Genomic DNA, 14,546 nt, shown 5'->3' on the forward strand with positions numbered 1-14,546 from the left:
ATTTTTATAGTTTTCATCTTTTACACCTTTTAACACTTTTAGTTCAAATAGCTTTAATCTTTTAATAATTCTTATAGTTTTTATCTTTTACACTTTTAGCCCCATAGTTTTTATATTTTACATATTATATATTTTCTATTTTTAATCAAATATTTTTTCACTTTTAACTTTGGTCCCTATACTTTACATCTTTTATAAATTTATCGTTTTACAAGTCGTTCTAAATTTTGCGAGTTAACACGCTTCAACGGCTCCGTTGAAACTCTCGGGTCCTAAGCCGACTTGATTATACTTTTCTATGTTTTACTTTTTCAGTCTGTTGTTTACGAGTTAACACGCCGTAACATATGTGTGATTCTATCATTTTTACGTTTACTTTTTATTCAACATATAACGGTCCCATCACAAAGCACGGATTCTAGACACTAGTTAATTAAATATCTAAATGTAAACAACTAAAACATATTAAATATCATACTCCGGTTGAAACTTCTTTAGACTTTTTTAATTATGTTTTGCATATAAATTATGTTTTACCACTTATCTTTAATATATAAGGATATGTTAATTTGATACGTGGTCCACAACTATAATTTACAATATTGGTGTCGACGGTTTACAACTTTACATAAATTTATAAATTAATACGTGGTCTAGTTCGCTGAACACCCAAATTAATCGTGACCCATCTTTAATTAACTCTCACTCTTTCCATTATTTTTTTTTGCGACATCCAGGTGAACGGCAAATACGGGTGACGCTGGTTCGTCTTGGATGAGAGACGAGATTTTACCGATTATTCCATCGTCGTGCCTTCGGGGGGTGGAGGTCGGGTTTCCATGCATCTGGGAGAGCCAAGGGGCTGGTGGCGGTCGATTAGTCGACATTGGCCACAACTGCCGGTGTCACGGTGGTTGCCACGTCGTTCCTTGCCGTTCAAAAAATATATATATATTTTTTTAAATTATTTTATAAAATAGCTGTATATTCGAATGTCCCAGCTTATTTTACAGTTGTTTTTAAAAAAGTCGTATTTACAAATTGAAATGCAATAATTGAGACCGAGGGATGTATATATACAACAGTTTCACAAATGATATGGCCCCAATCAAGTGTTCCTATTGAATGCTAAAGGTACAACTCATTGTTGACAAATGTACTAACAACAGAAAAAACAAAATCGTGACAAATTTTGCTTTGTTTTGTAACAGGAAAATAATGGAAGTCGCCCAGAATCTCGGAACAAAGAAAGAAGGGATCCCATCGTTAATTAGATCGATCGATGCTAACGAAGTTGTGGGATTTGATGATGATCTTATGAAGCAAAATGTGATGGAAAATAATTTTGAATTAATGGTATGTTTTTGGTTTGAATTATTTGAGTTTAAATCTGATCAGCTAGATTATGTTTTTATTTTGATATTAGGATTCTGGAGGAGATAAAATAGAACCTGAAATATTGAACGACTGTTTAAACCACCGTAGAACGCCGTCGATATCCATCAGTATGCCACCGTCTCCAATGGGAGCTCCACTGCAAAACACTAGAAGAGTTGCATTCAGAGACGACGTTGAACTTGTTGGCACGAACTTGAACGAGCAACCAACTGTTTCGGCCACTAAATTCCACTCGCAGCCCATACCCACCGGGGTCGGGTTTGAAGAAGCCGTGGCAGCCGGTAAGTTTCCGAGAATCGAGAAAGTGAAGAAGGATGATGAGAGGTACAATTCTTTCAAAACATGGTCTGGTAAACTGGAGAGACAAATCTCCACATTGCGAGGAAAACCGCCAGGTGAGCAGCCGGTTATTACTCCCCGGAGCGAGAATTTGCCGGTTCATCGCTATTTTGATGCGTTAGAAGGACCGGAGCTGGAAACACTCAGGGTATGTTTCCAGAACTTAATATTTCAACAATCTCACATAACATTTAGTGTTACCACATACCTCCCTTTATATATACAAATATATATATGTATGTATGTAGAGACATAGAGCGGAAAAGGGGTGTGAGAATAAAATACAGATGTGGATCAGGGGCGTACCCAAGTTGGGAATTGGGTGAGCAGGCGCCCCCCTTAACAAAAAAAATTTAGTGTAATTTTTAGGCTAAAATCCCGATCGCATCCGTTGAAATTTTAGTTGAACCCCTCGTTCGCACCCTCAGAAAATAATTTATGAGTCCGCTGCGGATGTGGGAATACTGAGAGCCAACTTTTTCCTTTTTTTTCTCTTTATTTATTTTTAGTTTTACTAAATTTTTCAATAAGAACCAACAGTATTTTAACGTGAAATAAGTCCAGTTTTGGGTTATTTGAATTCAAAGTTTTGGTATTTGAATTCTACTAAATTTTGAATACACCCGAAAATCAAATAAACTCAAATTTTGGGTTATCTGAGTCCAATTCGAATGCTAGTTTATTGGAGTCTACCTTGTTGCCCGTCTACCTCTCATTAGTTTGTAATCGTTTTCTTCTTAAAGAAAAAAGCCGAATAAAAAAAAAAAAAAACCAGCCCCAAAGAAAATCACAAACCAAAATGCAACGTCATAGTGTTTTTTTTCGTACCCAAGCAAGCTAACAGTTTTGTTATGATCTTTTAACAGCCATCTGAGGAATTAGTCCTACCAGACGACAAAAAATGGCCATTTCTTCTCCGCTATCCAGTCTCATCGTTCGGTATATGTCTCGGAGTCAGCAGTCAAGCGATAATGTGGAAGAATTTAGCGTCGTCAGCCGCAACACATTTTCTACATGTAAGTCCCAAAGTGAACCTGATTCTATGGTGCATCTCCATAGGCCTTTTCACGGTAGTGGCAGCTGCATATATTCTGAAACTCATCTTCTACTTCGAAGCAGTTCGTAGAGAATACTACCATCCAATTCGAGTTAACTTCTTCTTCGCCCCATGGGTCGCACTACTGTTTTTGGCTATAGGACTTCCACCAACAGTTGCCACAAGCATACCGCATTTTCTATGGTATATTTTAATGACACCCATTTTCATCCTAGAGGTCAAGATCTACGGCCAGTGGAAGTCCGGTGGCCAGCGAAGGTTATCCAAGGTGGCGAATCCTGTTAACCATTTATCCATTGTTGGAAACTTCGTTGGAGCTTTGTTGGGCGCCTCGATGGGGTTAAAAGAAGGCCCCATTTTCTTCTTTGCGGTTGGAATCGCGCATTACACGGTGTTGTTTGTGACTTTGTATCAAAGACTTCCTACCAATGAAACTTTGCCCAAAGAGCTTCATCCTGTTTTCTTTCTTTTTATTGCTGTTCCAAGTGTTGCTTCTATGGCGTGGGCTAATATCAATGGGTCGCGAATCGCTTACTTCCTCGCCATGTTCCTCTATTTCTCTCTGGTACGTTTAGGGTGTGCATGGGTCGGATTTTGGGTTATTGAATCGAGTTACTCGAATTTTAATATTCTGAAACTAAATTTGAATAATAATTAACAGGCGGTTCGAGTGAATTTCTTCAGAGGATTCACGTTCTCGTTGGCATGGTGGGCATATACTTTTCCGATGACTGGAGCTGCAATCGCGACAATTCGATACACAAACGAAGTCACAAACACTTTCACTAAAATTTTAACTGTGACCCTTTCGGTGATTGCAACCCTGACGGTTTTTGGCTTACTCATAACCACAATTCTACATGCTTTTGTGATGAGAGATCTCTTCCCGAACGACATCGCCATTGCCATAAGTGACCGGAAGCCCACAACTGTTCGAAAGTGGTTCCACCGGAGGTCAGGCAGCTCCGACAAAGACATTGAACATTTCCTTAAATATGTGACATCAAACGAGAAAGATGTGGAGGTTACGGTGAAAGCTGGAGATGTTGAAAGTCAAAGTCCATTGCCATGAAATAATGTATTGAGATGTTAGTGATGATGATACAATTGAGGAACATGGCTACCATCTTCCGATGATGTTGGATGTTTAGTGCGTGGGGGACATTCTATGCTGTATGTTGCTGAGTTTTGAATTTTGTGTCGGTATTTTAAGCTGTATGTTGTTTTCAGTATTTTGAATGTGTAAGTGCTTGTTCATTGTATTTACCTATATGTTTGTTGAAATGTTCCTTAATACGTTGGGAGTTATATTTTATAGAAAACGTTTTCTGCCCATGGTTTTGGAAACCAGATCATCCCGTTAAATCATAATCTGGACGGTGGGTGGACGGTGGACGGCGGTGGTGGTGGACGGTGGTGGTGGTGGTTTTAACCCTTTTCAGACTTTAGAAGATTTTAGAAGTGACTTGGTCAAGTCTGCACCAAAAAGAGCTCGCGCAGACGTTTTTTAGTAAAACGTCTTCGAAAAAACAAACAACTTCAGATGACAATGTTTGCGCATGGTCTGCGCAACGCATACCTTAGTGTTGCAGGGTAGTACAGTAAGTTGACGAGTCAACCTATCACGGATCCCAACATGCGAACATAAGACGAGAAAAACATGTATTAGAAACAAACATTGTAGACTATCAATGTTGTATTATAATATTGTTCACATAAGAAGACGATATGTGAACAATAAAAACATGTTCAAAGTGTTGCTAAGTCACAAACAGTTAGAAAGACATGTTATCGGATTGGACATATATAAGTTTTGTTTTACGATAAGTCAAAAACATAGTAACATCGTTAGAAAGACATGTTGATCAGATTGGATCGACATATAAGTTTTGTTTTACGATAAGTCAAAAACATGGTAACATAAAGGGATGTGGAAGGTTATTATAAAGGAAGGAGATAACATACGTAGAGATAGGTATGTGAGTGATTATTATGGGGTATAAAGGATCTTCATGGTGATAAAGTGCAAGATGAGGTCGAGCAACGGATCTTTGTGTGTGTCGAACCAACCACACACAGAACATGTCACCATATACCAAGTCATGAACAATGAAATGCGAACTTCATGCATTTTCTGAAGTCACTAAAAAGTTTCATATACCATAGCCCTTCTAAGACCATGTGTAGTGGGGCATTACAAGGTATTATAGGGCATTATAGGGCAAAAAAACGCCCCCTTCCCCATTACATAGGGTATTATAGGGCAAAAAATGGTTTGGCGTTTTAATGAAAACGCCTAAAATGGATTGTGGAATGTTTGACTGGGTTTGACTAGCCAATGAGAAAATAGTTTGCTTTTTTTTTTGTTTAATGATTGGAAGGGGCATTATCAGGTATTATTCCCACTACGCCACTTTTACAATAACACCCCATGCTGACTGGACTGCCACGTGTCGAATAATGCCCCATGGTGGGGGCATTATTTTGTTTAACCACTACGCATGGTCTAATGCGCAAACACTAAACTAGGTATAAGTGTCACCCTTTATGCCACGTGTCATAGTCCAATAGATACATGCACAACCGGTCATGCTCGCATCGTATGATAAGTTAGAATATTGCATAACACCACTAGCATCAGTAGTTGGGCCATATTATTACAACCACGAGCAGCGACCACCCAATGTAGATTCGAGTCTTCCATATTTACTAGACATGCTAAACGAGTCGAGTTACTCAATCTCGGCTAAAAAGAAGCACGAACAAACCGAGCTTAAACGAGCTCGAGCCTAAGCCCGAGCCTAAAAGCAAACTCGTTAAGTAAACGAGCCCGAGCTTCGCTTATCGAGCTCGAGCTGGCTCGCGAGCCTAAACGAGCCTACTATTTATATATTTTTAGTAGTATATTTAAATAATAAGAATGATAATTATTATTTATAAATTATGAAAAAATAACTAAATTTTATATAAAATTATAAGTACAGATAATATAGATTAATTAATTAATGAGCCGAGGCCAAGCCAAGCTCGAGCGAAAAACTACCTACGAGCCAAGCTTGAGCTTTCATAAGTTAAACAAACTCGAACTTGAGCCTAGTCAAGCTTAGACTCAGCCCGTTTGCACCCCTAAGACTACAAGGTATGGTGATGGACCATCCTTGGAGGATGATCCGCCACGTAGGCGCCACGTCACATTCCTCCCCAAGATGGTCCATCCTCCAAAACTAGAGGGCATTGTAGGATGGTCCTAGTCATAGTCCTCCACCACTTTTTATGTTTTTTTTTATTTTTTTTAGTATTCTATTTTTTTTACATTTAAGAAATATACTAACAAAAAAAACAAACAAACAAAATTAAAAAAACAAAACAAACTTTAAAACAAACAAAATTAAAAAATAAACTTACTGTTAAGAAAAAAAAATAAAAACTTTAAAACTGTTAAGAAACAAAATAATAAACTTAAAACCTAATAAACCTAAACAAAAATTAAACTTAAAAACTAAAATATAAACCCACAGTTAAGAAAAAAAAAATAAACTTTTAAAAATTTGAACTTTAAAAAATGTAAACTTTAAAAAATGTAAACTTTAAAAAGATGTAAACTTTAAAAAATTACGAACCTTTTACCGGGTTGTCGGAAGTGCCAATGAAAGCCTTGGCTAAGGCTTCTTCTTCGATTGGGGTCCACTTAGTCGCCTTCGGTGAATATTGCGAGAATTGGTTTGGCGAGTGTTGGAATGAAGCAAACGCGTTCGATGAATATTGCGAGAATTGGTTCGGTTCTAGCGTTGGATAATATCCCGGAACCGAAAAAACATTTGGTTGGGTCGGATTGTTGGGAGTATTCGGGTTGTTCGAAGTGTTCGGGTTCTCCGGGTTATTGAACGGATCCATGCAAATTATGTGGAAGAAGGTTGAGAGAATAGTGGAAGGAGTATAAAAATTATGTGAGAAAGAGGTGAATGTTTGAGGTTAATTTGGTGATTGAAAGTGAAAATGGAAGTTAAATTTATATATTTTATAATTATAGCCGTTTGTAATTATTCAAATTATGGAAATTTTGTTTTTTATTTTTATTTTTAACGGTCATAAAGAAAAGGGGGCCCACTTTTTCGGTACGTCGCAAACGGCTAGAATGGGACGGAGAGGACGGGGACGGATGGGGGCGGCACGGTGTTTGAACCGTCGCCGACCCGTGACGGGCCGGGGCCGACCCCATACCGTGTAGCCTAATATTTACATCAGTCTTCTCACTAACAAACAAACATACATTAGGACCATGTCGTCTGTCTTTGAATGAGTGTTTTAGCGAAGCTTACCGTCAAAATTCCGTGCATTTAAATAGCAAATGTCGGTTCTAGTGACATGCAACTTATGTTCGAGTATCACATAGTTTTGTCGTTAGTTAGCTTTGATTGCTGGTCCTGAACTCCTGATACAAGAGATATAACGAATACACAAATTGGACTCACGTATGATAATGAACCTTTGTCAGTTAGATAGGACCGAAAGAACATTTAATAATGGTACAAATCAGCTTGGGGTGTAGTGGTAAGGGATAGATCAAGTGTTTTAAATGACCCAAGTTCGATTCCTGTCTTCCCTGAGCAAGTTTTATCTCACCGTGGTGTCATACCTTTTGAGTGAGTGTTCACAGGCCTCGGCCCTAGGTGAGGGGTTTTCCTCAGTTCGGAGACGAGTGTGTCCTGATCTGAATTTCACCAATAGCCTATTTAAAGAATTCGTTGACAGTTAAAAAAAATAAGTATACAAAGTGAAGTAATGCGTGACAAGTGTCACCTATCAATAAGTTGATATTTTGTGATAAGAAACAATGATACACTATAAAAGTAAATCACCTATGGCACAATGTATCTATGCAGTTAATATTGGTGATATATCAGTTATATCGGTCCCTTAATAAAATATTGGTGTTAAATATCGGTCAAAATATCGGTACCGGTATTATCAGCGATATTGACCGATATAACCGATATATCACTAATATTTGACCAATATATCACCGATATTTGACCGATATATCACTGATATATCACTGAATTATTGGTGTTAAATTGCTATATATATATAAATTCTGCATTATATTAAAATTACCGATATCCCACCGAGATAACCTATATTTAAAATATCGGTCCTTGACTGATATCCGATATTTTACCGCATTAACTGCATAGCAATCTATAGAAATTATTTCTCGTTTTTAGAGTAGTAACCTATCAAATTAAATTAAGAGTAAATAAGTCTTTGCACTCTACCCATCAGATGGTTTATTTTGAATGAAACTCGGTTATTCAAAACTAATCATTTAACCAGTAGATCAACATAAATGCAATCAGGAGAATCTATTTTTGGACAACACTGTGACCATTATCAGCTTGCTTTTAACATTGATTTACACAGATCAACATCCAATTTGACGTCTAATGTCGTTATACAATGAACCTATACCAACTCGACTGCAGTACAAACATCCAACTGATTAAAAAACAATAAAACATCGGTACGGTTACATAACTGGTCAAAACAAATAGGATCTGGGACGGGTATGTAACATCACCTCATAAGATCAATAAATACAAAGGCGTTCCAAAGGCTATGTAACAGCATAGACGGTAACAAGTTTCTCGACCGTGCAAAAACCGTACCCATTACCATCCCAAGAAACACAAGGGGCAGCATTCTTTGCATATTAAAATGTGCCAACGCAAAAGCTATTGAACTTACCAAAATCGAGCACCACACGGGCATGTACCTTGTTAATGAAGGAAGAAGAAACCCTCGAAAGACGATTTCCTCCCAAATAGGGGCACAAACAGAAACAACAATGGCATAAAGCAACATCGCCATTGGATCGCGTGCAACTATTGACTGCTCGACGTTGGAGACTGTGATTGGAGTAGGGGGAGGCATGGGTACTAAGTTTAAATTGACTTGCGAGAGACGGTTGACCAATGGAAACATTAAGCATCCTAAACCGACATCAAAATGCCAATTTCCTTTGAAGCTAAACTTGAACCAATCAGATGAAAGGGGACGAAAGCTTGAAAGGCAAAGTTTGAGAATTGCAATTCCGGTTACACCCTCCACGATGTCTGTTAAAAGGCTGTATAACGCTTGTCCTCTGTATGTTAGATACTCCTTTCTGAAACCTGCTGTGTGAGCGACAAATGGTATTATCCAAGATCCTACCAACCAAAATGAGGTGATCCACAGAAGCATTACCTGCATTGTCAAATTTATTATTTGTAGCAATGATACATATTTCTTGCAACAAAAACTATATATCCTTCTTGTATGATGTGTTTCATACATTATGCACCTTTACCACAACATCACTCCATTTTTCATCTTAAAAAGAATTTTTGTAATATTGACTTACAAAAACTATGCTAGATGAATAATGGTATTACTATTAGGTCAACGCAAAGAAGTCACAAAGAATATGGTATTATAAAGCTGCACCTGCAAAATGGTCTTAGCTGTCCATGGCACGGCCCATGGTTCTGCACTAAATATAGCATCTGCAACCTGAAAATAACACCCCATTTCTTAATCATGTCTAAATACTAACTCAGAAAGACATAAACTTAAATTTAGGGCTACTGGTTGGACATGTCTGAGAAGATAAATCATCATCATCATACTCAGTAAATCCCACCAATAGCAAAGCAAAGGTAGGATCCGAGGAGGGTAAGATGTAGACAGCCTTACCTCTACCCCGTAAGAATAGAGAGGTTGCTTCCGATGAGACCCCCGGCTCGATAGTAGTTTTGCATCAAGCCTTGGACATAAGGCATATAACACTCAGCAATCGGGACAAAGACCGATTAGTGCATGTACCCTTTTGTCTTTCAGCTATCAACGCCACCACATGATGCATGATTAACCGTCCTCAGCTTTTAACGTTGTTTTCACGAAATTAGTAAAATAACGTTAAAATTAGTTCACTTTCACTTTTGCCCCTCGATGGCCCACACATATATACATTATATGCGCATACCGCAAGCGGGGCGTCATACGTCTGAGAAGATAAAGAATGGAGCAAATACTTTTTTTCTCTATAGCATTTGACATAAAAAAATGAAGGAGAACATATATTCGTGATCAAATTATGTTATTGGCACCAAGAACTATCTTCATTGATGTCAACTACACTACTTGGGTAGGTACTAACTACTAAATAAGCATATGCACATACAAAAAGATGAATAAAAAAATAAAAAATAAAAAATAAAAAAAGCCTACCTTTTTGAAGTTTGAAACCCAACCATGCTTCACATTTGGTTGTTGTTTCTCCAATTCCACCATCTCTCCTGGCAACATATCTTCTGAAGTTCCGGAGACGCTATATTCCAAAGAAGATTCATCATGCTTAAAGCATGAAAATCTCCAACTCTACAGGTTTATCACAAATTATAAGCAGGCCAGATAAACATTAATCTTATAAACTAGTTCCATTGTATGTGTTTCAAGAAAGACAAAAAATGCATTCACTTTATATCTTTATGCCATGGTGTTTATTAGAACAACAAATATAAAGAAAATCAGATATATAATATCAGAATCACATCAACATACTCTTAATTCATCGGTAAATACCTTTTTTTTACTTTCCAGGAAACTTGAACTTTTATACCAAATATGACACAGCAGAGCTAAGTAGTTAATGCGGTAAAATATCGAATATCGGTCAAGGACCAATATTTGAGATATCGGTTATCGCGGTGGGATATCGGTAATTTTAATATCATGCTAAATTTATATATATAGAAATTTTAACAATTGTAACAAGTAAGAACTGACTAAGATTTAAAACACTAACATTTAACGGTAACAACTAACAATTAAGACTTAAAAAACTATTAAGACTTAAAACACTAATAGCAGCAATAAGAAGAAAAATGAACCGTAGAAATAAGAAGAATGGTACTGATATCGGGAAAATCGGTGATTTATCGATCAAATATCGGTCCTACATCGGTCAAATATCGGACAATATCGCTGATTGATATTATCGGTACTGATATTCTGACCAATATTTTGTACCACTATCTCGGCAGAGGACCGATAACCGATATCTCACTGATATATCCGTTGATATATCGGGATACTAACTACGTAGCAACAGAGTTGGGTTTTTTTTTATTTATTTTTTTTATTTTTGCATATGACATTTCACAGTTTCACTGTTGTTGAAACAATCATTAACAACAAACTACAATACTAATGCATAATAACCAATTTGGGCCTACAAAAATAAACGCAATTTATTCATCAAAAACTGCTCATCAGAAGGCAATTAACACAAATTGCAATCAATTAACAGATAAAAAAGAGAAGTTGAACTTACATTCCTAGGTAACTTGGAAGACGATAACTGTAAGAAGCGAGTAGTTCGGGTGAATGACACATAGGGTTTGGAAGTTGTAGAATTAACTCCGGCCAAAGAAGAACGGTGTGAGCCGAAAGAAAGCGCGTGGCAACACGGCGACCGAGTGACGGACATGGTGAAGTAGATCCTCCGGATTGATTGAATTCCGGGTGAGAATTGGTGGTGGTTGCTGCATTAGAGGCACAAAAACCTAATTAGATCGTTCGCGCATATTGAAAAGAGAGGAAGAGGGTGGTTGGAATGGTTTTTATGGGATTGAGGTGGTAGTTGAAGACGGCAGCGACAGTGGTTGGAGAACTCGGAGGTGGAAACTCCGACGAAGTTTCCAGGTAGGAAGGAAGCAAGAAAGGGGGAAAGAAAAAAGGTAATTGTAATTGTGATTTTGGTTTTATAGAGGCGTGTTACCATAGATTCGAATATTTTAGAAGAAGATAAGAGATGTGCAGAAATAGTCCCTTTAGTATCCTCTAATGTGCATTTGCAAAATTAACTTTTGAGTGGGGTGTTTAAATTGTAATTGGGTAAATTACATTTTTCGTCCTTTATGTTTGAATCAGATTGCAATGGATGACCTTTAACTTTAATAATTACAGTCATAGTCCTTTATTTATAAAACTCATTACACTCTAGGTCCTTTAGCACTAACCAGGTTAAAATTTTAAGTTAAGTTTTATCATGTGCAAGGCACTTGAGGATAGTTTTGTAATTTTACCCATTCATTTAAAAATACCTTTATAAAAAAAGATAAAAAGATAATATGTAGGAGTTGGGTGGAAAGTCTATTCTTCCTAGAAAGTCTAGGAAGGAATAAGAATTGAACATGTGTCATTGAGGGATTTTAAGTAGAAGGGCTATCATGTAATTTCACATTTTAATTTTATTTTTGGAATGTATCTTCATTAACTAAAATTCCATGATTTTCGGAATTTTTATTATTTTCGAATTCAAATATGGAAGTCAATGTGTTCATTAACTAAAATTCCATGTCACATTACATCGCATATTCCATTGTTCAGAAGATTACTGGAATTTATCAGCGTGTTCTTGGTGCTGTGTTTTAACAGTTTACAGGGCTAAAGCCAATTTTTTTTATAGATCCCACAATATAAAGATGGTAAAACACATGGTATGAATCTGATTGCTGTTAAAACACAACTGTATGAATCTGAATGCTAAAACACAACTGTATGAATCTGATTGCTGTTAAAACACAACTATATGAATCTGAATGCTAAAACACAAGTGTATGAATCTGCTTGCTATTAAAACACAACTGTATGAATCTGTTTGCTGTTAAAACACAATTGTATGAATCTGAATGCTAAAACACAACTGTATGAATCTGCTTGCTGTTAAAACACATCTGTATGAATCTGGATGCTAAAACACAACTGTATGAATCTGAATGCTAAAACACAACTGTATGAATCTATTTGCTGTTAAAACACATCTGTATGAATCTGCTTGCTGTTAAAACACAACTGTATGAATCTGTTTGCTGTTAAAACACATCTGTATGAATCTGAATGCTAAAACACAACTGTATGAATCTGCTTGCTGTTAAAACACATCTATATAAATCTGGATGCTAAACCACAACTGTATGAATCTGCTTGCTGTGACAACCCGTATAATTACAGGTACTGTACAAATTAATTAACCCTAATTATGTGCTTAATGACTGTGCTTGATTACATCTGACGCCTTAAACTGCTTACTGATTTATGTCATATACATACATGTGCATTCTTTACATACAGTCACTCCATTTATTTCATACAGACTCTTAGTGACAAACCTGATGCACAAAGCACAGTTAGTACAGTGAGCGAATAACTCAAACACATGCTGACAATGCCAGCACTTGGACAGATACTATTTTTAGGCCAGTATGGGCCAGGGATAAAACACTACACCAGTATGGAGTGTAGGGAAGTGAGGACCATAAGACTATGTCACTAGGTGATAGTTTAAGTGTCGGAAAGTGCCTAAAACGCAATTTAAGTACAAAATTCTGCATTTTCATTAACAATTCAGCTTTTAACACACTTGTATTATACAGAGTATTGACTAAATGGTCATGAACACTTTCCTAAGTGTTGGAATTAATTTCGTTACAAAAAGATGCATAAAAGACACTATACGGGACAATTAAACGCTTTAACGGAACAATACGAAACCGAACAACCAGACATTACCCGAGACACGAAAATATTGTCAGAAATATTATTTTATCATTCTTAATTAATTTTGGTCACAAAAATCCCCATACACCATGTAAACATGACATACACCCACTATACTTGGAAATACCCTTAACCTTCTAACTTATTACCTATTAATTAACAAAAATTTACACTTTACCCCCCCCCCCCCAACCGAATTTCCAGCCAATAATTACTATAATATTTTGTTAAGATTTTTATTCTTGTAATCTTATCTCTTATTGGCCAAGGGTTAGGCAATGATGATTATATAGTTAGAGGGTGCATGTTTCCAAGGATCATCATCATTTCCTCTCAAGCTTACACTCAACCTCTCTCCTTCCCCCCTTAATTTCGGCTCACACCCCCCCTCTCTCCATAACCGAATTCACCACCACCATACTTCACCATCTCCATTTTCTTCTCCGAAAGCTCTCATTCAAAGATTGAGGATTCATCCATAGAAGTGCAAGATTGAAGGTTCTCAAGGAAGCTTGATTCAAGCCTTTGCCACCAACATTTCACCATCATCTTGTTCTAAGATTACTACCCTAGCCTTGTGCTAGTAGTAAGTCTCTTCACACTCTTGTTCCATCTCATTCTTGTTATGTTTTGTTTGAAAGTTCTTGTCACACAAAAGCTAAAACACTAAAATGTGAACTTAAAATTCTGCATAAAAACCATATATAAAAAGGTTGTGTGAAGTTGAAATCTGGATGGTTTAGGGTTGGTTAAAGCATGATTGAAGTTTTAACATTTGTTCATCAATAAACCATGGTTAGGATCTTCGTTTATGCACTTTTATTCACTTCTACAATGTAAACAGCTTGCTGAGAAGAATTTCCAGCCAACTTCAACAGGCTGTAACGGGATCATTTTAAATTGAAAAAAGGATTTTCTGAAGCCTAAAATGTGTATTTTGGAATAACTAAACAAATGGCACTGGAATCGTAATTTTTCGAAACCGTTTACTATTTTTAAGGGGCTGTTTTTGGACAGCAGTTCAAGCTGCATTTTTACTGCAGAAAAAGTGTGTCATATTTGGAGTCATAACTTGAAACCTGGGTAAAATCGACTCATGGAACTTTTACAGTAGTTGGTCACCATTGTCAGGACGACCCTCCAACTGGAATTT

General features: G+C 36.8%; 2 protein-coding genes across 6 annotated transcripts; one reads left to right on the forward strand and one right to left on the reverse strand.

Moving 5' to 3' along the window:
* The first annotated feature begins 1,102 nt into the window (after positions 1–1,102).
* LOC110940833 (S-type anion channel SLAH2) lies at positions 1,103–4,129 on the forward strand. 4 transcript variants are annotated; one of them, XM_022182409.2, is made up of 5 exons: positions 1,103–1,134; positions 1,212–1,329; positions 1,427–1,885; positions 2,604–3,359; positions 3,456–4,129. In XM_022182409.2, the coding sequence occupies exons 2-5, from the start codon at positions 1,219–1,221 to the stop codon at positions 3,864–3,866; spliced, it is 1,737 nt and encodes a 578-aa protein (XP_022038101.1). In that variant the 5' UTR covers positions 1,103–1,134; positions 1,212–1,218; the 3' UTR covers positions 3,867–4,129. The 4 variants fall into 4 exon arrangements, with proteins under 4 accessions (XP_022038101.1, XP_022038100.1, XP_022038099.1 ...); XM_022182408.2 differs by having other exon boundaries at positions 1,113–1,134; positions 1,212–1,356; XM_022182407.2 differs by lacking the exon at positions 1,103–1,134 and having other exon boundaries at positions 1,146–1,356.
* A 4,031-nt stretch (positions 4,130–8,160) lies between these two features.
* Positions 8,161–11,581, reverse strand: LOC110940832. 2 transcript variants are annotated; one of them, XM_022182405.2, is made up of 4 exons: positions 11,166–11,580; positions 10,061–10,210; positions 9,278–9,343; positions 8,161–9,037 (listed from the first exon to the last, which is right to left on the reverse strand). In XM_022182405.2, exons 1-4 carry the CDS (start codon positions 11,319–11,321, stop codon positions 8,369–8,371), a joined length of 1,041 nt encoding a protein of 346 aa, XP_022038097.1. In that variant the 5' UTR covers positions 11,322–11,580; the 3' UTR covers positions 8,161–8,368. The 2 variants fall into 2 exon arrangements, with proteins under 2 accessions (XP_022038097.1, XP_022038098.1); XM_022182406.1 differs by lacking the exon at positions 9,278–9,343 and having other exon boundaries at positions 11,166–11,581.
* Between the last annotated feature and the right edge of the window lie 2,965 nt (positions 11,582–14,546).

The sequence above is a fragment of the Helianthus annuus genome, chromosome 5 (assembly GCF_002127325.2).
Source record: "Helianthus annuus cultivar XRQ/B chromosome 5, HanXRQr2.0-SUNRISE, whole genome shotgun sequence".
Lineage (NCBI taxonomy): Eukaryota > Viridiplantae > Streptophyta > Magnoliopsida > Asterales > Asteraceae > Helianthus > Helianthus annuus.

Coding starts and splice junctions, on each gene's coding strand:
- LOC110940832 (XM_022182405.2), bottom strand. CDS start 11,321: ATGTCCGTCACTCGGTCGCCGTGTTGCCACGCGCTTTCTTTCGGCTCA. Junction 10,211..11,165: donor CTTCCAAGTTACCTAGGAAT/GTAAGTTCAACT, acceptor ATAAACCTGTAG/AGTTGGAGATTTTCATGCTT. Junction 9,038..9,277: donor CAGCTAAGACCATTTTGCAG/GTGCAGCTTTAT, acceptor TTGACAATGCAG/GTAATGCTTCTGTGGATCAC.
- LOC110940833 (XM_022182408.2), top strand. CDS start 1,219: ATGGAAGTCGCCCAGAATCTCGGAACAAAGAAAGAAGGGATCCCATCG. Junction 1,886..2,603: donor CGGAGCTGGAAACACTCAGG/GTATGTTTCCAG, acceptor ATCTTTTAACAG/CCATCTGAGGAATTAGTCCT. Junction 3,360..3,455: donor TGTTCCTCTATTTCTCTCTG/GTACGTTTAGGG, acceptor AATAATTAACAG/GCGGTTCGAGTGAATTTCTT.